This window comes from Lepidochelys kempii, chromosome 2, assembly GCF_965140265.1.
Source record: "Lepidochelys kempii isolate rLepKem1 chromosome 2, rLepKem1.hap2, whole genome shotgun sequence".
NCBI classification, from domain to species: domain Eukaryota; kingdom Metazoa; phylum Chordata; order Testudines; family Cheloniidae; genus Lepidochelys; species Lepidochelys kempii.
The window spans coordinates 193,240,058-193,262,302 of record NC_133257.1 but is presented as its reverse complement, the minus strand read 5'-3'; the positions used below and the strand labels follow the sequence as shown (position 1 = coordinate 193,262,302).

The following is a 22,245-nucleotide window of genomic DNA, read 5'->3' as shown; positions in this document are numbered from 1 at the left end:
TTGCACTTGCAATTTTTTCCTGGCTGTGATGTTTAAGTAAGTATTTTTGGAGGATTTTGCTGTGCATTTTTCAGTGAGACATTTACAATTTCTGACATCTCTATTGTCTCAGCACTAGTCAGAGAGCCACAATCACACTCACTGTCTGAGCAGCCAGGCAGATGTACAGTGATGACAAAAATAAGACAGGACTCAAGTAGGCTGTGCCAAAATTCTTAGCAGATAGCATGCTCAGAAGTCATTTTGCAGGTGCTTATCATTTTAAAAAATATTTTTCTACAAACCAAGGAAGGTTTCAAGTTTCGGACAGCTGTTTTTGCTGCTGCCATGTCCAAAAAAGGGTATTTAAAAGATCTTTAGTAGGAGGCATTTTTGCTTAATTCTCCCATAGCTCAAAACATGACAGAAGTGATTTAGTTCAAACTTATCCAAATAAAATAAAAATTCACTCTGGACCTACCATGGAAAATTGCAGCTCAAAAGGTGAATGTTTCAGGAAGCATTGAGTGTATGAAAACAGCAAGTTAGGCTAGAAAGTGTTTTCAATCTTAATTATAGCAATTGCTGCCAGATGCTTGCTGAAATGCATTATGGGCCAGATTCTCAGCTGGCATTAATTGATCTACATCCAGTATCCATAGGCACATCATTCATTAGACTGAGGAAGACCTATCTTCGCTCACATGCTATTTCATTATATATATAATTCACTTTGGAGGTGCCACCCTTTTTGCTTATGTCAAACCAAACTGGTCATATATAGACTACTTCTGAAGCAGTTAAGGCTTAATCAAAAGCCTGTTGAAGTCAATTAAAAGACTCCCACTGGCTTCTATAAGCTTTGGTCAGACTCTCAAACTGTTGAGTTAATATTTCTCATGTTGTCCTTAGTATTTTGCCATAACATTCAAGATAAGATTTTTGAAGGAACCTCAGGGAGTTAAGTGCCCAAAATCTCAATGCGATTCAACTCCTCTGAAAATCCAAGCTGGAGTCAGTGCTCAATAAAATACTTGGTAAATTCATTTTCCCAGCCTTTCTGTAATGTGTCAGAAATTTTCTTTCCCCCATCTGTCTCTTCCTGGGATCTATTGTACTTCTTCAGGATGTGCTGCTGAATTTGATTCTGAAGAACCAAGCACTCAAGAGCAGCTTCTGATCATAAAAGCTTTAGAGTACCGAGGTGTACCCATGGTTGCAACCTTGCACTTTATATCAGGCGTGTGTTGCTCTTGTAGGGGCATGTTTTAAAGTGATGAATCCTTAAAGATTGTCAGATTGTGTTCCTGAATGTACTGCAGTAGGATCTGTCCTCTTCTGTTAATGACTTGAAGCAAGTGTCTAAGTCCTTGGTATCCACCCTGGCTTTCCCAGAATTCCTGATCCATGTACAGTGACTTCAGAAGCATGTTCTGTAAACATCCCGATTTGAGCACGGTCACAGCTGTCTCAGGAAACCTGATGAAGAAAATCAGAAGAGGGAAAGAAAAGGAGTTGGAAAGATAAAATCATATAGCTAAGTGGTTAGGGCAGGAGAATAGTGTTTGCTCCATTTCTGTCTCTGTCCCTGGAAGTAGTCAGAGTTCTGTTCTGTTCATATTTTATGCAAAGCAGAGATTGTTTTGGTGCTAACTATTTTTCTTGGCTGCAGAGATGTTGAAAGCTATAACAGTTTAATAAGCACAGAGTGAGAGAGCTGGCCCTCACCAAGAACATTTGAATCTGGATTTTCAACCCTTCAGTGTTCAGGGGGGAGGGATGGGTTAGATCCTCAGTTTAGGTCTATGTCCAGCTCTTGCGAGGATGCACGAGAGCAATTCAGTGTGAGAAATATACCCTGATATTAAAGGGCTATTACCCTGCTAACCCAATAGGTTCCAGGCATATGCTTTAGGGGACACAAGTTGCCCAAGTGTCTTGGGACAAGTTATTCCTTAGCACATAGAAAGGGACTCAAGTGGCAAGAATTGGAGCTATGTCCAGATTTCAAATTACTCAAAGTCCAGGATTATTCTGGTCCAGGGGATTGAGTGGTTCCCATTTCTGCTAACAAATGACAATGGATGTAAACTATATAAAACTCTGCTTGTAATAGGCGAGCTGCTTCCCCAACAGTGCAATCAGAAATGAATCCAAATGGTCTCAAATCAAAAGACTGATAACATGTGAAAGCTGGATATGCAATGACACATGAAATACTGAAATACCTGTTTGTTTGCTATTTTGGGCAGCTGCCAGTTACAGGGAAAATAATATGCTTTATAGTTTCTGAGATAGTCATCAGCCACCCCCAGTGTGAGATATAAATATTCACCTCAGTGTGAAATATGCACACATAGGGCCTGATTCTGATCTCACTCTAATTTTATACCACTGTATCTCCATTAATTTCAGTAGAGCCACTCCTGATTTACACTGGTGCATGTTAGCTCAGACTGAGGCCCTATATTTGTGTTTCTGATATCTGTGCAGGTTGGACCTTATCCAAACCCCACTGAAGTCAATGGGAGTCTTTCCACTATCTTGACGGCGACCTGTCTCAGCCCCCCCATATTGAGGCTTGAGCAAAAAGGCAATCCAAGAAACTAAGATATACGAATGTGGGATTGCACGAGCTTTCAGTCATGGTATATGTGGAACAAACATGGTTGTGGCGGGGGTGTAGATATCAACGAGGTATATGCGTATGTAAAGGACTCAGTCTTTCTACAGGTGGTGAGCCCTAAGAATCACTGTCTAGAAGAAAACTTCACAAACACAGGCAAGCCCCATCCAGTCCAATTTATTTTCTCTAGAGACACATCTGTTTTTATTGAAGAACCTTAACTGTTCTGCCTTATATATTCTGAAAGGAAGGGAATGTTCCAGTGGCCTGGGCTGTGACCCTCCGGTACTGTTAGCTAGAATTGCTTCTGTTGCCCTTCTTACCCATCTATGCCTTCCAGTAGCCTGAAGTTGAGTTTTGCTTCCGGATGGTGAGGTCTGCCTGCATTGTCAATGAACACCAAGCGAGAAGGCTCACTTCCCCGGATCTGGTAGGAAAAAAGCAAGAAGTTCAAATTTGGGGGGGGGTTCTTTGAGCTGACATTTTGGGAGGAAGGGTAATTTGTATGCAAAGAGTAATTTTGGAACATTTAGGGTTGGCAGCAACAACAGTCCATAGCAACGGTGGAACCAGGGATCACGTATTAACTCTTAGAGACTAGCTTCTTGTCTGCACCCAGGCCAGTGTGACGATGCATTGCCCTTTACCTTGGAGCTGATAGCAAAACCACAATTTAACCCAAAAGTCTTAAGTTGCTGAACATATGTACTATCTGCGCCAAATAAAAGGCAGAGAGTCGCCATGGCCAGGTCCCTAAAGTTAAACTCATCTTGTCCCCAAGGATTAAATTGGTCTGTAGATTTCTAAGATGAAAGTCAGATTGTCATTATCTAACGTTACTGAGCAACCTCAATATCACACTTCATTCTTAACTGCCTATTTTATTTATTATTATCCAGGGACAATATTTATTATCAGCACGCTATTTAATTTCATGGTGAGAAGACATGTAGATTGAATTTCATTTGTTTAATATTCTGGCAGAATAAAATGTGTGTATTGTTGAAGGAATACAGCCACTGTCTGACTGCTATGTCATGCTGAACTTTTACTTCAGAAGTGTGTACGCGGCTATGCAGCCAGAGGGAGATCATGTCATTCTGGTTTTTAAGGCTGTAACTTTAAATGGAGAGAGGTCTCCCTGCCTCATGCTGTCACACTGCTTTTCATTTCAGACGCAGAATGTTACAAAGAGGATCACACACTATGCTTGCTGCTCGCTCACCCTCACCGACTCTCAGGACCAGATTCAGATACACTTATACTTACTATACTTTTACTTACACTGAGCAACAAATTACTCCACCAATTGTCCCATTGACTTAGTTATACATATAAGAATCTAACCTGCAGACATTTTACTTGTTCTTTATTTTCTCTTACCCTGAAATAAAATTTACCTAGACATATTTTGCTCTTTGCGGTGGGGGTAAAAACATAACAAGAGTCAATAACAGAGAACCAGTCTGGCCTGCTATAGAAAATGTAGACGTTAGAAACTGAAAGGATGGAGGCAAACACAATGTCTGGCAATATCATACCAGGATGTGGACCAGGACCAGCTCTGCAGGATTCCTACACTTTTCATGAAGCATTTCCTCCATGCAGGGTTCTTCAGGGTCTGGCTGAAATCCACAGCAGTAACGGTCCAGTCGGTCATGAACCTGTGGGTGACATCTGAAGTATTTAGAGGCTTCAGGAATTTCAGGATGGAGATCTTAAGTTGTAGTTTAACAGGGAACTTTTCATGCCTGGAAGAAAAAAGCTTGATAAAATGTAGAGAAAAATCCAGATTATTCGTTACTGAAAGAGCTGTTTATATAAAAGATTGGTGGGGGTTCAGAAACCCATTCAGAAATTTAGTTGCTTTTCTGTACTCTAACTAAACCATTTTAGTCTGGAAAGTGGACTGCAAAGCTCCCAATAACAGGCTTTCCTGCAAGATTTCAGACACTTCCTGCTTGCAGTATTTCAGTAGGCGATGTTTGCATGGATTGAATAGATTCTGTTTCTATCTGAAACAAAGAGGAGATGCATATAAAAACTAAGGCAAAACAAAAAAAATAAGTTAATTGATTTTTTTGAACCTCAGAAAGGGATTTTCTCAGGCAAATTCAAATGCTGGATGAAGGTTTAGATTGGTTCCTGTTTTATATGAACCATTTCACCCTTCCCTAATAATAATCTAAACAACTCTTGATAGAAATGAGAAGAAGGGAGAAGGGAGCGTGGGGAATTGTTTTATACTTGCTTGGCCCGTTGGTGCATTCTTAACACCTGCATAGTGCGGGATTTGTCCTGCGTGCAGTTTGCAGACCCAGGTGGATACTCCAGGTGGGGCACTGTAACTTGCTTTTGCTGCATCTGTGTTTAGTAATTCATGGGCACTTTTGAACGTGCTCCTCCTCACTCCTGACAGCCCATTCAATGAAACGCTGATGCCCTCCCTGAAGTCCTGCTCCTGCTCTGGAGCCTTTACTGGAGTGTGCATTATACAGTCCGGGGCACAGAAACAACTGTCCTCTTGTGGATCCTTAATCCAATGTCGAGATTTTAATTTAACATCTTTGAATTTAGCCTGACATAGGGATGAAGCTATTTGACTTTGGGTTTATTCCCCTGATTTTTGGTAGGTGAGTGACCCAATGTTAGAACCACCACCGCTAGGAAGGAGCCACCTCTGGCAGCAACTGGCATGTCTGAAATTGTCATCCAAATCCTTAGGGTCAAATCCTCCCCTGAGCATATGGTTTGGCACAGGGGAAAAGGAGTCCTTTCATGGGCTGTTATGGGGTCGCTACTTTAGTCCATTGCCCTCCTGCTGTATACTTGCCCCATAGAGGTAATGGCTGGTGGATGCCCCTAATGGCAGACGGGCTGGTCTTACCATCACTCCCCTCTGACCTGCTCCATTTACTAAACCCAGGCAGAAGGTATTGGGCTGCATGACACCTACGTGTGCATAGACTTTCTACATGAGCATGGGCCCCTGTCTTTGTCTCTACTCCACTCCTAAAGAGTGGAACCACCTCACTTGTGCTGCACGCATGACACTCCATATCCTTGGAGGAAGAAATAGGATTTGATTCTCCTTCAAGATTAAAGTTATCACTATCCAGTGAAACCCAGAAGCCATAATCCCTTTCTAATTTTTCATGCCCCACGCTGTTAGCTTTGTCACAATAAGCTATTGGTTTTTATGCTGCTTTGTACAAGGCAGCCAGTCTGCTGTCTCGGTTATATAATAATCACCCCAGAGGTGTGCAAAAGTGCCAGGGCTGCATACAGGAGACTGACTCACTGCTTTCTCCGAAAGAGGCCTGGCCAGAGCACAGCCACATAAATCAGCTCCTGCAAACACATCACACTTTCCTGAAACGGGACCAGTGCTGCTGAGGCAGGCAGAATTTCCAGAGTCGGTAGAGAAACTGACTGATTTTGCATGAGGTTGCCAAGGAATCTGGTTCAAACCATAGACCTGTGAATCTATATAGCCTGGTTTTGGGTTATGAACCTGTAACTCAGGTCAGGTTTGCTAAGGTTCGCGAACCATTTGGTCAGGCTGGGCCAAATTTCAAGTGAACCTGACCTGAGTTTCAGGTGCCAAGGAGGGATTTCTGATTTTCAGTGGAAACAATGTGATACTAGGTGATTTCCACCATTTCAACTTAACACCTACCAAAAATTTTAGCTGAATTGTGTTTTGTCTGAACCCCAAACTCAAATCAAACCACAGAGGAATAAGGTGATATAAGGAATGCACAGTTTGATTCACGTGACCATTATATTCCTAGCCCTCTTAGATCCCATATTAATTAATTTGATGCCCTGCTAGTATTTCTTAACACAGGCCCATCAGCTGATGTTTAATGAGGCACTCCAGGCAATATTTCTCCTTCCAGGAAACCCAAGAGCTAAAGTATTTTCTGAAACCAAACGCATTTGAACTCAGGAAAATGTCACACTTATTCCATGCACATCCTACATCTAGGTGCCTGAAAGTGCAGCACGCTGATTTCTCCCACCTTTTACATCATTTTCCATGATAGCAGAATTAATAGACTGTGCAGAACATAAAGAAAATCTCAGCTGATTTACAGAGAGACTCAGTGTGCTTGTGCACTAGCCAGAAGTTTGACTCGGCATACTTACCAGGAGACTACGAAAAAAATCCTCCAGTTGTCATGCACAGGAGGAGACACTGGCCACATTTTCAAAGGTAACTGCATTCCAGTTTGGATGGGTACTTATGTCCACAAATGCAGCTTTGCAAACTGGGAAATTGCCCATGAGAATGGGCAATAACATCTTGTGACTTCCCTCCCACCACTCTGGGGGGGGGAAGATGGCAGCCAACAGCATGTATGCCAGTGAGACAGAGGGTCAGTTTGGATAATGAGCATCATGGAAATACTCTTATGACAAAAGGCCTGGGATCCTTAATGTTCATGCAGATCAGACAAGACCTAGATTTTACAGGTGTCATCTGAAAAACTCCCATGAAATATATTACATCAGATTCCTATGTCCTGCCTCAGGAGGGAACAGCCCTTTTATTAACTGCACAAGTAAAGTATTCAACTGAGTCTGAGTCTGCTCAGGTGTCTAGAAACAGCCAACTCATACTGGGCATGCTCAGAGGCTTGAGACATGCATTAATATCATCAGTCTCATGGTTCTATTACAGCGGTTCTCAAACGTCATTGCAGCATGACCCCCTTCTGACAACAAAAATTACTACACAACTCCATGTGGGGCTGAAGCCATAGCCCGAACCAAGACGGCCTGGGCAGGGGGGCTGAAGCCCTCAGGCTTCAGGGCTTTAGCCTTGGGTGGCAGAGCTCAGGCTTCAACTTCAGCCCTGGAGCCCAGTGTGTCTAATGCAGGCCCTGGCAACCCCATTAAAGAAGGGTCATGACCCACAGTTTGAGAACTGTTCTATTATATCATTTTATTAGCATACTCAGACCCATCCTACTATAGAATACCTACCTTTCTATCCCCTCTCCTCCTTTGCTGAAGGCTGACCCCAGCCCACATTGGGTTTTCATTAAAAAACCTCCTTTACTCGGTACTTGTGGTAACTGTTATGTGTGCCCATCTGGATAGGAACGTTTTGCCTATGCTCCACCCACTGGAATTTGGGAGGCCGTATCTTTTAGCATGTTGATGGGAGACTGTTTTTAGGAAACCAAGGAATAAATGTATATTAGAATAACAGAAGTTATAAGGTACAGGCTGAGTCTGACATCTGACTTAAGTATCTCTCCAGGAGCTGGTTTGGCTAATTGTCCCTGGCTGACGATGATGATCTTGCAGAACAGTTGTGATGCGCAGTGCAGGGTTGACACACCTACTCTCGTTTGACATCTGCTCCCCTGGATAGTCTGTGTCTTTATTTACAGTATAGGTAGAGCCCAGGGAAGACCATATTCCATCTAGGCTTTACCTGTACAGTTTATTACATCGTGTACATTTCTGTAATAGAAACAGACACATACCATCCATCTAATGATCTCAAATGCTTTCTAAGCATTAATGATTTGAGCCTCTCAACCACCCTGTGAAGGAGGTAAGTAGCTTTATACCCCTTGTACAGATGAGGAAACGGAAGCAGAGAATTTCAGTGACTTAGCCAATGCCCCAGAGACTGTCTAGAGCAGTACCGGGAATAGAACGCAGGTCTCCCAACTCGAAGGTCTACGATTTAGGAATGAGACTATTTATTGTAAATGTCCTGTTGGAAAGGAGGTGTTTGTAAGGGATTTCAATGGCACGGGTAGTTACAATACAACAGCCCATATATTAGAGGCTGCCTTATACTGCAGAGCGCTTTAATGTGCAGGGAGAGAATATGACTTATCTGGACCACTTAAGTCACAAAATATGAGGCCTGATTTTGTAAAGTGCTTGAGGGGTTCCTGCTTGTAATGGAAATCTAAGCCTTTTTCTGGCAGGTGTAGGAGAAAAAAGGGAAGGTCTTGAATTTGACTTGTACACAGTTGATAGGAAATTGCTGGAATGACATAATAAATTGTTATTTGAGCTTCCAAAAACACTTGGTTACATTGCCAAAAGTTAATAAAATGATACTGTGCAAACAAATATTTCTTCTCAGGAAACTTTCTAGTTCATATTTTTTACAAGAACTGAAACAGTTTAGAAAAACCTGGGTCCCCTGAAGCCCAAGGGAGAAAGAAATAGCAGGTGTATGGATGGTTAAACCACAGATGGGGAAGTTTTTTATACTATACTACTACTAGCGGTTGGATGCTGGCAAAGGTGATCAGACTCAGAGCTGTGCATAACTGGCTGGTTTTGGCCTGCATGGGTGTCAGAGAACTTTGTCATCACTTTTGGCTCTCTTAGTTTCTCACTACTCACCCCTCTGACTTGCTCGTTACAAGTTGAGTTGATTCTAACCAATGATAGTGAAGGCACGTTGAGTTTAGTTAAGCTCTATTATATTATATTTGGGGTTTGCAAGGCTTCATCCAGCCTGGAAGAGTTACCATGTTACAACATATTGCAGGTTTCATACCAAAAGAACAAAGCACCATCTGGAAAAATTCATGCCTTGCCAAACACTCCAAAAAAGTTTAAATAAGTTTCCAGCCTTCCAAAATGGTAGCAAGTCACTCTCTAGGAGCAGTGTATATAGTTTGACAGTATAGCCAAAAGGACCATTATGGCCATCGTATAGTGTGACTTCCTGCATAACATACCATAGAATTTCACTCTGATTCTTGCACTGAGTGGAATGAAGATAGGTGGGGGCAGGAACCATGGTGTGGGGAAGGGGAGAGGGGGAGGTGGGTAGGACGAGGATGTGGGAGGGTGGGATGGAGAGAAGCAGAGGGAGACAGGGGAAGGCTGCGGGTACAAGGACAGACGGGTCTATAAGCACTACAACACACTCCCCTCCAGATTCTGGAATTGAGTCGTGGCCTTTTACATTCCTTTGTTAGCAGCAAGTAGCTAACTGTGGGCCTTTGTTCTGTGGAAAAACTAGTCTGCGATCATGTGCTTAAAGGCTGTCTCATAACACATATGCTGAAGGGGGCTGGGTTAATGTTGCACAGGCAACCTTCATTCTAGCATTTTCTAACTTTGGACGGCTTGACTGCCTAGAGGCCAACCAGTTCAGGGCCCCGGTCGTGATAGGTGTTGTACAAACATATACGGTAAATGACCATCCTTGCCCCAAAGAGCTTGCTGTTTAGAAGACAAGACCCATCAGTACAATGATGAAAATGAGTGGGTTGTGGTGGGGAGGGCGAGGGAGATGGGGTAACAGCAATGACGGTGTGTGCAATTCTTAGCCAGTCAGGAGCAGTGATCACAGCTCTCCACGTACCTAGCCCTCAGCCGATTGTAGTTTGCTATCTGCATTACAGAAGAGGAGAACTTTCTCTGGATTTGGACTGGGAACAGCTTGGAAGAAAAAACAAAAGAGCATGTCGGAGACACACTGATAATGGCTGTCACTTGGCTCTGGAACTCACTCCCTGCCTTGGTCTGATAGACCTGGCATTTGTTGACTTTGAGGACATTCTGAAACCCTTACCTATTTTCTCCTACATTTCTTGAAGGATGATGGGTTGAGGGATGGGGGGTGCTCAGGTCGGGGATGGTTATTCTAGATTTGATTTTATTTTACCAGAGAAATGCTGTATTTTCTCTAGGTTGGTTTGTATGGGCAATTCCTTGTGTGGCTGATTCTTATTTACACTGAAGCTCCTTCACATTGTCCTGGCAAATGTAAAGGAGCCTTAATGAGGGCACACATTATATATGCATGCATTTTCCATCCCCTTTACATTGCAGGGGTGTGCAAAGGGGCCTCAGAGTAAATGAGAATCGGATCCATATATAAAATTTTGGACAAAACGTGGCCAGTTTCCTTCCTGTGACACCATCTGAGTTTTGCATAAAGTGGGGTTTTGCTATGTAAGGTTCATACATCTCTACCAACCGTGGTTCTTACAACATCCCTAGGAGACTTTAATCACATGGAACTGGGTCATTTGGGCCTAATTCTATCTCCACTGAAGTTAATGGGAGTTTTGCTGTTGACATCAAAAGGGACTAGGATTTGGATTGATTTAACCTATTGTATTTTGATGGATTCCTGCCATGTTTACCAGGAGATCAATGTTGCCAGTTGAGGCAGGAAAGTGTAGACAAAGGCGGTATTATTGAGCCAAATCAAGAGAGAGATGGTATGTGAAGTGACCAGCCAACTCAAAGCTAAAAATCACTACCTAAGAGATGAATGCTGCAGACATTGCCAAACTGGGAGATAACTGAAACAGAGGTGTTCTAATCCTGCTTTCTAGCAGCAGTGCTCCACGAGTGAACAGCAGTGTTCACAATACACTGCACTCTCTCTTCTGGAGATTTTTCTTGGCAGCAAACTTTTTGCCTGTGGAGAGAGGTTCATAGAGAGCGGTTTGAATCATGTTAGTGAGCTACAGTATGAAAAATAGGAGTAGTCTCTGTGAGGTGTTTATAAAGGATTTTGATCAGTGCAGCTGGCCTTTGGGAGCCAGTGTGAAACAACTGTATATTAGAAAGGCACTCCCTTAGGGGAAAGCCCCACAGAACGTAATACAGAATGATAACCCCGGCATGGAGTTTTTGGATCATCCTATAGAATTCACTACTGAATTCTATCCATGATCCCAAATTCTACAGAATGGTTCAGGATCCAAAGGATTTCATTCTCTATTAAATCTTATAGGGTTTTTGAGTCATTTCTGAAGAACTTTGTTTCATTTCTATAATATCCTGCTAGCTTCATCCCTAGTTAGCTTGATAGTACTTTTCCATTAGTGGTGATCTCTTTGGAGCTATTAAAAAACTCTGTGGGTTGTTTTTGTCATTTGGTCTGCTTAACCATTTGGTCTGCTTGGGTAAAAGTCTCTCTCAAACATCATCCTTTTCATTGAAGGCCCAACCTTCGCATTTAATCCAATGAGATTTTTGCTGTGGGGCCCAATTTTCCCAGTGGGAGCTGGATCAGGCCCTTGAAGTATTCCGAGTGGTGGGGCAAGGAAATGGAAAAGAGAATAAACTTGTCCCAAATCTTCCTCTTCCTTGTATTTTTGAGTCACTGCCTGGTTTCTGTCTGGTATGCCCATGGCCCACTGTAGTCTCCCCATCACTGCTGTGGTTGAATCTGAGATCTGCCATATCTCTACGTGGGAGGAGAGGCAGTAACTGTTCACATAGTGCCCTGGCAATCAGTCCACAAAGGGGCATTTGTGTTATCCTATAAGAGAGTTACTTTCCAAAGCCTCCTGGCACAGAGATAAATTGCTACTCTGGAGTTGTGGAGGATTATGAATCAAAGAGGGAATCCATGCTGGACAGCTTTTTCCTGGCGGGGGGTAGGGGACCAAATAACCCTCACTATCGAGGCCTGACATCACACAAGGATATGCTCGTGGCCGGGAGATGGGAAGTGGTGGTACTGGAATGAGGGGGGCACAGAATGGAAAAATGGTGTAAATCAGTGTAGCTCCACTGACTTCTATGCTGATTTACACCAGGTGAGGATTTGACGATACGGTTTTTAAGTAAAAAGGGTGACGTCCTGGTCCCATTGAAGTCAAGAGAATTTTCCCATTGATTTCATTCGGGCTAGGATTTCACCCCATAACGCCACTAACTCAAACCCGGATGTGTTTATTAGTAAGTTCTAAAGTAACAGTCACACCCAAAAAACCCGATCCCAGAATTTTCATTTCTGCTCTTTAAACACTTATTTTATTTCCTGCTAGATTAGCTTTAAATATGAATGTTAATCGTTTTAATGTAACATATTCCAGTCATGACTGGATTTGTTACATCTAGTCGTGATTGACCCCTTCTGCCAGCCATACTTTGAGGTTATTAAGATTAATAGTTAAGCTCTGCCAAAAAAAAAAAAAAAAAAAGTAATGGGAACACATATTTTAGCAGAGATTTTTTAAAACCTTTCAGATAGTTTTTTCTCGCTAATGCTTGTCCCTGCAGTGGTAAGTAATACCCCTGAGGTGTATAAACAAGGCTCCATCTCCCATATAAACCATCTCTTCTTCCTCTCAGTTGCCCCTAATTAAACTCACAATTCTCTGTTCAGAGAAACTGTAATAATCCCCCATAGCAGCAAGTTCTGATTTTCCAGATGTAAGATTAAGCACTCTTAATCCACACACAGAAGAGAAGGAAAATCTCCATGATGGGAAAAGGATCCTGGTTGGAGGGAACAAAAGCTGATTTTCAGCAACAAAAAGACACCCAGGAACAAAAGAGTCTGGATAACATGAGACTGACATAAGATTCTTTTAAATGAGCATGACCTCACACCAGTGTGAATCAGGAGTAACTCCACCCAAACTAGTGAGGTTACACCAGGATAAAACTAGAATAAGTGAGATCAGAATCAGGTCAGATGTGTCTGAAGCTTGTCTGTGGATCCATGTTCCCCTTCAAGTCCAGCATGCACAAACTATACAAAAGCACAACTTTTACCCTGAGCTTCCAACTGCACAGCATGTTGAGAGGTGATAAACCAGCCGTCTCTCCCTTCCACACACATTGATTATTAAACACGCTTACTGAAGATTGACAGCTACTCCAACAGTGATTTGTGAAAGTAAAGACATTTTTGTTTAAATGTGTGTTGTAAATGACAAAAAAAGGCCTTTTTGTGTGTCTCTCTGATACATAAAGCAGGTTGGAAGGGCTTTTGGTGTTTGAAAATGTGCTTGTGTCATATTTGGTTGGTTGGGGGGGTTTTCAAATTAGAAAACCAGGTCCTGTCTCGGCTGGAAGACACTACAAGGGCGAATGAAGTGGTGACATCAGAGGAGCCCAGAGGATAAAGGCTGAACAGGAGATAAAATCCCCACCTTTCCAGCGTTCTTTATACAGCACAAAGATTAAAAGAGGGGCACAAGCTGAGTTTTTAAAATATCCTTGGTAGGTCTCTTTGAGTGATACAGCCTAATGGCAGGTCTAAAACATAAACGGCCTTGGGCCAGATTCCCTGTTGCTCTGCATTTCCTGTAGTCATTTCCACCTGGACAAAGTGGGTGCAGAATGCTGCTACATCTGAATGGTAATGAGCCGCACTGGTGTAAGTGATGACACAAGCTGCAGGGCAATGGAGAGTCGGGTCCCCATCTCTCTTCTTTGAATCAAAATAGAAAGACTTTTCAATGAGATATTTCTAAGGGTATCACTGCTTTAGTTTTGTTGGATTCCTAGAGAGGAGGCCATGCGGGGGAAGAAATGCTTCTCACTGTGTGGACTACCTCAGTGCGAGTGACAATAGTCAAGACTCCCTTTAGCATAATGCATATTTTTTCTTCTTCTTTTAGTCCTAATGATAGGTCGCAAATTGACAGCTCTGGAGCCTGGAGCCTGCTATTTATTGACACAACAGAGACAGCCTGGGTAGACGAGGTGCACACTTCCACCCACTGCAGTATATCTAAACTTTGACCTATATTTGGACATCCTCTAGATCAAAGGGGTAATTCGCCCTCGCTACACATTCAGTCATCTGTCTCGCTGCTGAGCTGTTAACAAGGGTGCCCATTATTTGTGATAAGAATTTTTGTATTGTGGACACTGGTCCACTAGGAACTGGACTGCGATCTCCAACTCCACCTTGCCCAAACAATAGATCACTGAACAGCCATATGGTGGGAATGACTTTTGAGAATGTATGTCCAATACTTTTTGTTATAACTCTTTAAATAGTGGGAGATTATTCAGCATATTTCCTAAACATAATGAATGGCATGTATTACACACACTCACTGACATTCAACCAATATGTTTTACTAAGCAATGTTCTCTTTTACCAATAACCAATAATTGCCTTATAAAATGTGTATCAAAGGATCCGGAGTTACTCAAGCTTCTCTGGTGGCCAACCATGAGAGATGCTGAGTGTCCCCAACTACCACTGAAGTCAGCCACTCTCAGGATCAGGAGGTTAATGAGGACCAAAAGCTTGCAGAGCTAGGACAATACTGTACGTAATAGCAAACGTACAGATTTGCCAGGACAGAATGGGGTTAATGTTCGAGGGACAAGTGTGTATTTTGTAATTACAAGTTGCTGTTTCTCACAAGATGCTTCTACTAGGCTGCTTTTACCCACTGGTAAGTCAAAGAGTTCTTGACATCTCCTTTTCTAGGAACCCTAATCCTCTGCCCATAACCCCATGCCAACATTTTTGAGGAAGCCTGGAGTACTTCAGGCATCACTGTTTGACTTGGTTGGCGTAATGCTAACCAGGAAATGAGTGGCAAAGACCCAGCAAAAGTAGTGAAGCTCCTTGCTTTGCTGCACAATTCTCTACTTGAAGGGTAGTTCATTCTGCAAACAGACTGGGGCTGGTGGTTTAAGAAGCTTGCCACACTTGATCCAGCAACTGTGACACTGAAGGTTTGTTCGGAATGGAAAGCTACTGTGTACGGTTTCAATCTTTTCCAGTGTCAAGTCCCAGACACTCTGAAACCTGAAAAATTAAAACAAATGATAGCGACAGCTCCCCTGGTAATAAGGCAGCAATCCAGCATATCCCTGCTAAAGGCAGAATTCCCCTGGTTTGGTGTCAGTTTCAGGCTTCTGACTGAATCAGTCATCTGTGTGAGAAATCCTTGTACAAAGTTCTACTGATTGATGATCCAGGCTTTCTGTTCTTTATCTGCAGTTTGAGAATTCAAATAAGGTTAGATGATCATGACAAACTGAAAAGCTAAGGAAAACATGAATGAGTCCAGACTGCAGGCATTCTGTGTTCCTGCTAGGAATACGGGGTTGTCCTGAGGCTGAGTGAAGTCTTATGGTAACAGTGCTTACAGATGGTGAACTACACTTGTGGTGTAAGTCACCACAGCACCTTTCATGTCAATGAATCTACACTGATTTATTCCAGCAAGAGCTCTGGCCCCAGTATCCAGCCTGCCTCCTCTCCCTCACCCCCCGCCTTTGCTCTTCAAGGCTCAGTCAGGCAACCTTTCCTCAGGTAAGTAGTGCCATTTCAGTGCATAGGATGATTTGACTGAGTAAGGATTGCAGGACTGAGCCCTGTGTCACAGGTTGATTATCAAATGGTGTTGTGAACTCCACTAATCTGATTCAAAATGACTCACAGCCATGGGGTAGTGGTACAGTGGTTATGACCTCATAAACCTACTATAACACAGACTACAAAATCATCCTAATTGGAGAATGCCACTTGAATATGAAAAGGACTATTTAAAAAAAACTTTTGCACATTCGTCCAGGATCTATTTTAACCACAAATCTGCATGGAAAAAAACACTGTTTCCTACCTTGAAAACAAACAAAATCAGTGAGTTTTCATTTCAGATGTTAATTTGGGTTTGGAAACCAAACAATTGGGACCTACGTTCTGCTTTCTCTTTCAACCTCCCATTTGCTTTCACTGTGCTGTGATGTGTTCTGTTCAGCGAAGTGTCTGAAGAAGGACTCCATGAGCTTCGATGGAGACACACACCTTTGCATAGGCTACTTTGACTATTCTGGAAGCCAGGCATTCTTGAGTTTTAATCCTGGCTCTGTCACTGATATGCTGTGTGACCTGGGGCAAGTCATTTGGCTTTGTGCCTTAGATTCCCCATTCATAAAATCAGAATAATAATGGTTACCTGTCTGCTGCCCAGGAGTTTTGTGAGGGTTAATTAATATTTCTAAAGCATTTTGACTATGGAAAGTCTTTTATTAATGCCAAGTATAATTATAGAGACAAGGTGGGTGAGGTAATATCTTTTACTGGAACAAATTCTGTTGGTGAGCAAGACAAGCATTTGAGATACACAGCTCTTCTTCAGGTGTGGGAAACTAACTCAGAGTGTCACTGCTAAATACAAAGTGGAACAGATTGTTTACCATGTTTTAACTACTTACGCTAAACAATCTGTTCCACCTTGTATTAAGCGGTGGCCCTTTGAGTATGTTTCCCAGACCTGAAGAACTTTGCATAAGCTTGAAAGCTTACCTCTCTCATCAATGGAAGTTGGTCTAATATAAGATATTACCTCGCTCACCTGGGCTTTCTAATACCCTGGAACCGACACATCCACAACAAACACTGCATACACATAGAATTATGAGAGTAATAATGTGCACTTCTGCTGGGTTTGTTTGGCTCACTTTTTTTTTTACACTCCAGAGTTGGAGACCTTCCCAGGTTTCCCCTCTCCCCAACTTTGTGAAACAAGACTTTAACAGAAACAAGCCTTATAGCTATGCCCAATACACACACACACTAAAGAGAAGAAAAAAGAGAGACGGGGATTGTTCCACCACCAAGCATACCTGTAGGAGAAAATCAAAGAGCGCCAGTTTGGCCCACTCTGTGTGCAGGACACTCAAACATGGAGCTATTCCGAGAGCTGCCCTGGAATCCACCATGCCACACCGCTGCTGCAGCAGAGACTGGTACTGTAGCCACCCCACTGCAAAAGAGTTCTGGTCGTTGTTGGCATCAGCTAGGTGCTGGATATCTGGCACCCACCATACGATGGGCCTCACTGCACCATTGGTGTATTTGTAGGGCAGCAGGGGACTGTTGAATTTGCGGGCCACTGCAGGCAGACTCCTATTCAGCCCCAACACTCTGTCCAAGTGGAAAGCTAGCACCTCATAGAGGTCACTGGGTCGCTTTATTAATCCACAGAGCCCATCTGAACAGTCTCGTTTAGGGTCAGATGGGGAAGTGTCTTGTCTGGCCAAAAGGCTGACTCTGAGGATTTGTCCATGAGCAGGAATTCTGGTTTTGGTCACCACTTTGCTATTTGCCAGCCATTTCATCTTCTGCACATCATCTGCAGTAAACCAAGGTGGGATCCTCTCACCAAACCTCAGGTGGCCCTCCCCTTTGGCAGAAAGGGCATCTTCTGGAGTCTTCATACACCATTCAGATGTCTGTAACTGCGTGGCCACACCCACCCAGAAATGATCTCCTGGTTCTCCAGGCTCCTGGGAGTAACTGCCTGTCTGTCTCTGCATGCCTGCTGCACCTCTGAAGGGCTGCCTGCTATCTGCTTCCGAGATAAAGGCTTTAATTGAATTTGAATGCTGCGGCTCAGCGCCGGCTGCCTGCACATCTGGTTTGTATCGGTCCTGTGCCACAGCTGGCTGGCTTGCAAAAGGGTTCTTAAGACATAAAGCAACCTCTGGCTTTCCTTCCTGAAAACCCCTTTTATTGCTGAGTGAAGGAGAAAAGAAAGGGGCCTCCTCCATTTGTGGTTTCATATCTGCCTTCTTCCCTGTCAGCTTATAGAAATGAATATTGCTCCCTGAATTATTTAGAGAAAAATGAGTATTAAGCTCCCTTTTCTTCTCACCACTGGTCCTGTGGGGAATGTTTTCATGCTGTAATTTACTGCTGGCTTCAGAGCTTTTCACAACAATGTTATGTTTCCTAATCTCTCCTTTATGCTTTCTCTTTGCTTTCAGCAGTGTGTGGTTTTGTCGGCGCAGGATACTTGGCTGGTTCTTTGGCTTGCGGGCAGACTGGGGATGGTGTGAGGATTGCCTTTCCTGATTGGTGCCAGGGGGAGAGGGTTCCCATTCTCTGTGGTCAAAGCTCCTGGCCCACCGGGGGACAGAGGCAGTGGTGTTTGTCCACAGACGCCTGGGCCGGATGACTTTCCCATGTGGCTCAGCCAGTGCCAAGAACTGGAGATCGGACTCCCCGTAGCTGTTTGGAAGCAGCAGAGGAAAACTGGTAAATGCCACCACAGAGAAGGCAAGCAAGAAGCAGAATCCAGCCACAGGTGGTCTCTTCAGCCTCATTCTTCTCCAGGATCTCTGAGCCTGTGGAGTCAGAAAGGACAACCTTATTGATCGCATCATGGGGGATAGCTAGAGCTAGGGCAGAAGCTGTCTCCATGAAATGTATTATCCTGCAGGGAGTTGGGTTGATCAGTGCAAATGGTATCCTTAGATCATATTGTGTTAGCACTCGCTAAGGCTCCAGTTCAGCTCCCAGTAATGCCAGTAGAAAACCCCCAGTGATATCAATGGGAACAGGACTGGGCTGTGATGTAATTCCATGGGCTTCACCCAGGCTGAATTTGGCCTGAAGAGTAGAAGAAAGTGAAAAAGGCAGAGACTTTAATTAAAAAGGCAATTGTGCAGCATCCTGGCCATTGCAAAACATGCCTCACTGAACCACCAGCAGACTGATAATGTCTTATTATTGGGGACAGTGGAAGAGCAGGAGAGTTTAAAGGAACATCTGAACAGACATAGATTACCACTGTATAAGGAATGCTCCTCAGTGGTGGATTTGCTAATATTGCAGGACTTTGATCTGTATTTACCATATCCCTCTATATCTCTGCTTTGCCTCTGTCTCATTCTTGTTTTGTATAGATTCATACATCCCAAGGCCAGAAGGGACCATCGTGATCACCTAGTTTGACGTCGTGTGTAACACAAACTATAGAACTGACCCAAAATAATTCCTAGAGCAGATCTTTTTGAAAAACATCCAATCTTGACTTTAAAATTGTCAGAGATGGAGAATGACCCTTTGTAAGTTGTTCCAATGGTTAATTACTCTCACTGTTAAAAACTGGGCACCTTATTTCCAGTCTGAAATTGTCTACTTCAACTTCCAGACACTGAAAGTTGTACCTAGATTGAAGAGCCCATTATTAAATATTTGTTCTTCAAGTAGATACTCATAGACTGCTATCAAGTTACCCCTTCACCTTCTCTTTGTTGTGCTAAGTAGACTGAGCTCCTGGAGTCTATCACTCCAAGGCATGTTTTCTCATCCTGTAATCATTCTTGTGGCTCTTCTCTGAACCCTTTCCAATTTTTCAACATCCTTCTTGAATTATGGATACCAGAACTGGACACAGTATTCCAGCAACAGTCACAGCAGTGCCAAATACAGAGGTAAAATAACCTCTCTACTCCTAGTCGAGATTCCCCTGTTTATGCAACCAACAATTGCATTAGCTCCTTCAGCCACAGCATCACTCTGGAGCTCACATTCAGCTGGTTATCCACCATGATCCCCAAATCTTTTTCAAAGTCACTGTTTCCCAGGATAGAGTCCGTCATCCTATAAGTATGGCCAGCATTCTTTGTTGTTAGAGATATACATTTACATTTAGCCATATTAAAATGCATTGTTTGCTTGTGCCCAGTTTACCAAGAAAACCAAATCACTTCGTATCAGTGACCTGTCCTCTTCATTATTTAACCCTCCCCCAACTTTTGTGTCATCTGCAAACTTTCAGTGATGATTTTATGTTTACTTCCAGGCCATCAGTAAAAATGTTAAATAGTCTAGGGCCTGTGGGACTGCTCTGGAATAAGAAGGAAGGTGCTCTCATGGATTGGTAACTGGATAAAAGATAGGAAACAAAGGGTAGGTCAGTTTTCAGACTGGAGAGAGGTAAATAGTGGTGTCCCCCAGGGGTCTGTTCTAAGACCAGTCCTATTCAACATATTCATAAATGATCTGGAAAAAGGGGTAAACAGTGAGGTGGCAAGATTTGCAGATGATGCAAAATTTCTAAAGATAGTTAAGATCCAGGCAGACTGCGAAGAGCTACAAAAGGATTTCTCAAAACTGGATGACTGGGTAACAAAATGGCAGATTAAATTTAATGGAGATAAATGCAAAGTAGTGCACATTGGAAAGCATAATCCCAACTAGACATATAAAATGATTGGGTCTAAATTAGCTGTTACCACTCAAGAAAGAGATCTTGGAATCATTATGGATAGTTCTCTGAAAACATCCACTCAATGTGCAGCGACAGTCAAAGCAAACTGAATGCTGGGAATAATTAAGAAGGGGATAGAAAATAGGACAGAAAACATCATGTTGCCTCTATGTAAATCCATGGTACACCCACATCTTGAATACTGTGTGCAGATGTGGTCACCCATTCTCTAGAAAGATATACTGGAATTGGAAAAGGTTCAGAAAAGGGCAACAAACATGATTAGGGCTATGGAATGGCTTCTGTATAAGGAAGCTTGGAAAAGAGACAGCTAAGGGGAGATATGATTGAGGTTTATAAAATCATGACTGGTGTAGAGAAAGTCGATAAGGAAGTGTTGTTTACTACTTCTCATAACACAAGAACTAGGGGCCACCAAATGAAATTAATAGGCAGCAGGTTTAAAACAAATAAAAGGAAGTATTTCTTCACACAACGCACAGTCAACCTGTGGAACTCCTTGCCAGAGGACATTGTGAAGGCCAAGACCATAACAGGGTTAAAAAAAGAACTAGATAAATTCATGGAGGATAGGTCCATCAATGGTTATTAGCCAGGATGGGCAGGAACGGCGTTCCTAGCCTCTGTTTGCCAGAAGCTGGGAATGAGTGACAGGGGATCGATCATTTGATGATTACCCGTTCTGTTCATTCCCTCTGGGGCACCTGGCAGTGGGCACTGTCGGAAGACAGGATATTGGGCTAGCTGGACCTTTGGTCTGACCCAGTAGAGCCATACTTATGTTCTCTGTCGGACCAGGCAGCACATCTATTTGATTATAATAACCCATTAACAATTACATTTTGAGACCTGTCAATCAGCCAACTGTTAATCCATGTAATGTGTACCCTGTTAATTTTATATCTTTCTAGTTTTTTAATCAAAATTTCATGTTGCCCCATGTTCCAGCGCACACCCTATGTTCTGCTAAGTTGGCTCACCTTCTTGTCCCTGTTAAAGTCTTCTCCCACAAGAAGCCCCACACCTTTATTTTTTATGCTGTCTTTCACATCTGAACATCCTCTCTGGCCTCTGTGCCTCATAACCTCACCCCCTTCCTTCAAACACCACCTAAAAATACTCTTCTGAGCCTTTCTTTGCTCATCTCCACTCTCATCCTCTTTCCTGGCTCAATTTTTAGTATCATTAAATAAATATCAAATAAATATGTGTTCAAAAAAATGAATAAAAAGGAACAAATAGGATGGGCATGTAATAAAGAGCATGTCACATTTTTACTTGCCTGCAAAATGCCATGCACTCCTGCTTATGGCACCCTTTAAATAACAAGCAAGGGGTGGTGAATTTAAAACTGTATGTACTGTTAGCCTAAAGGAAAGAGACATTGCATCTGTATTTGTTTGCACAAATAATACTTCTATTATACTTAGTAATATGTTAGCACTTCGGAGCCCCAGTTGTGGACCGGGAGCCCATTGCACTAGGCACTGTACGAACACAAAACAAAAAGGCTCAATAAATTGTGAACAGCCTAAAAATGTTTGCGTAGGGATCTCAGAAAATTAACCCAAGCAATTGAGCAATTCTACTACTTACTCCCTAGGCAGATTTCTACTGCATTTAACTTTGAGTCTTTTGTTCTGTGCCCAGATATTCCCTGCCCCTTACCAAGCAAAGTATCACATCTCCTCATACTGGTTTCCCTCTGTGAGCTGTGCAGCAAGTTGGCGACAGCAATGAAGTCCTCAGTGACGTGTGTTTTTTATTCAGCCCTGGGTCCCTTCAGCAGCCTCTTTAGCAAGCTGGCCCCTCTCTGCTCATCATACCCCATACAGTAAATCAGGAGGAAAGCTCACGCCCACCGATTTACTTGACAGTGTCTCTCCCTGAGTGCTGTAT

General features: G+C 42.9%; 1 protein-coding gene across 1 annotated transcript; it reads right to left on the bottom strand.

Moving 5' to 3' along the window:
- Positions 1-1,200: 1,200 nt before the first annotated feature.
- Positions 1,201-17,601, bottom strand: GASK1A (golgi associated kinase 1A). The gene is made up of 4 exons (XM_073333321.1): positions 16,952-17,601; positions 4,147-4,269; positions 2,929-3,032; positions 1,201-1,458 (listed from the first exon to the last, which is right to left on the bottom strand). The coding sequence occupies exons 1-4, from the start codon at positions 17,543-17,545 to the stop codon at positions 1,248-1,250; spliced, it is 1,032 nt and encodes a 343-aa protein (XP_073189422.1). The 5' UTR covers positions 17,546-17,601; the 3' UTR covers positions 1,201-1,247.
- Positions 17,602-22,245: the final 4,644 nt, after the last annotated feature.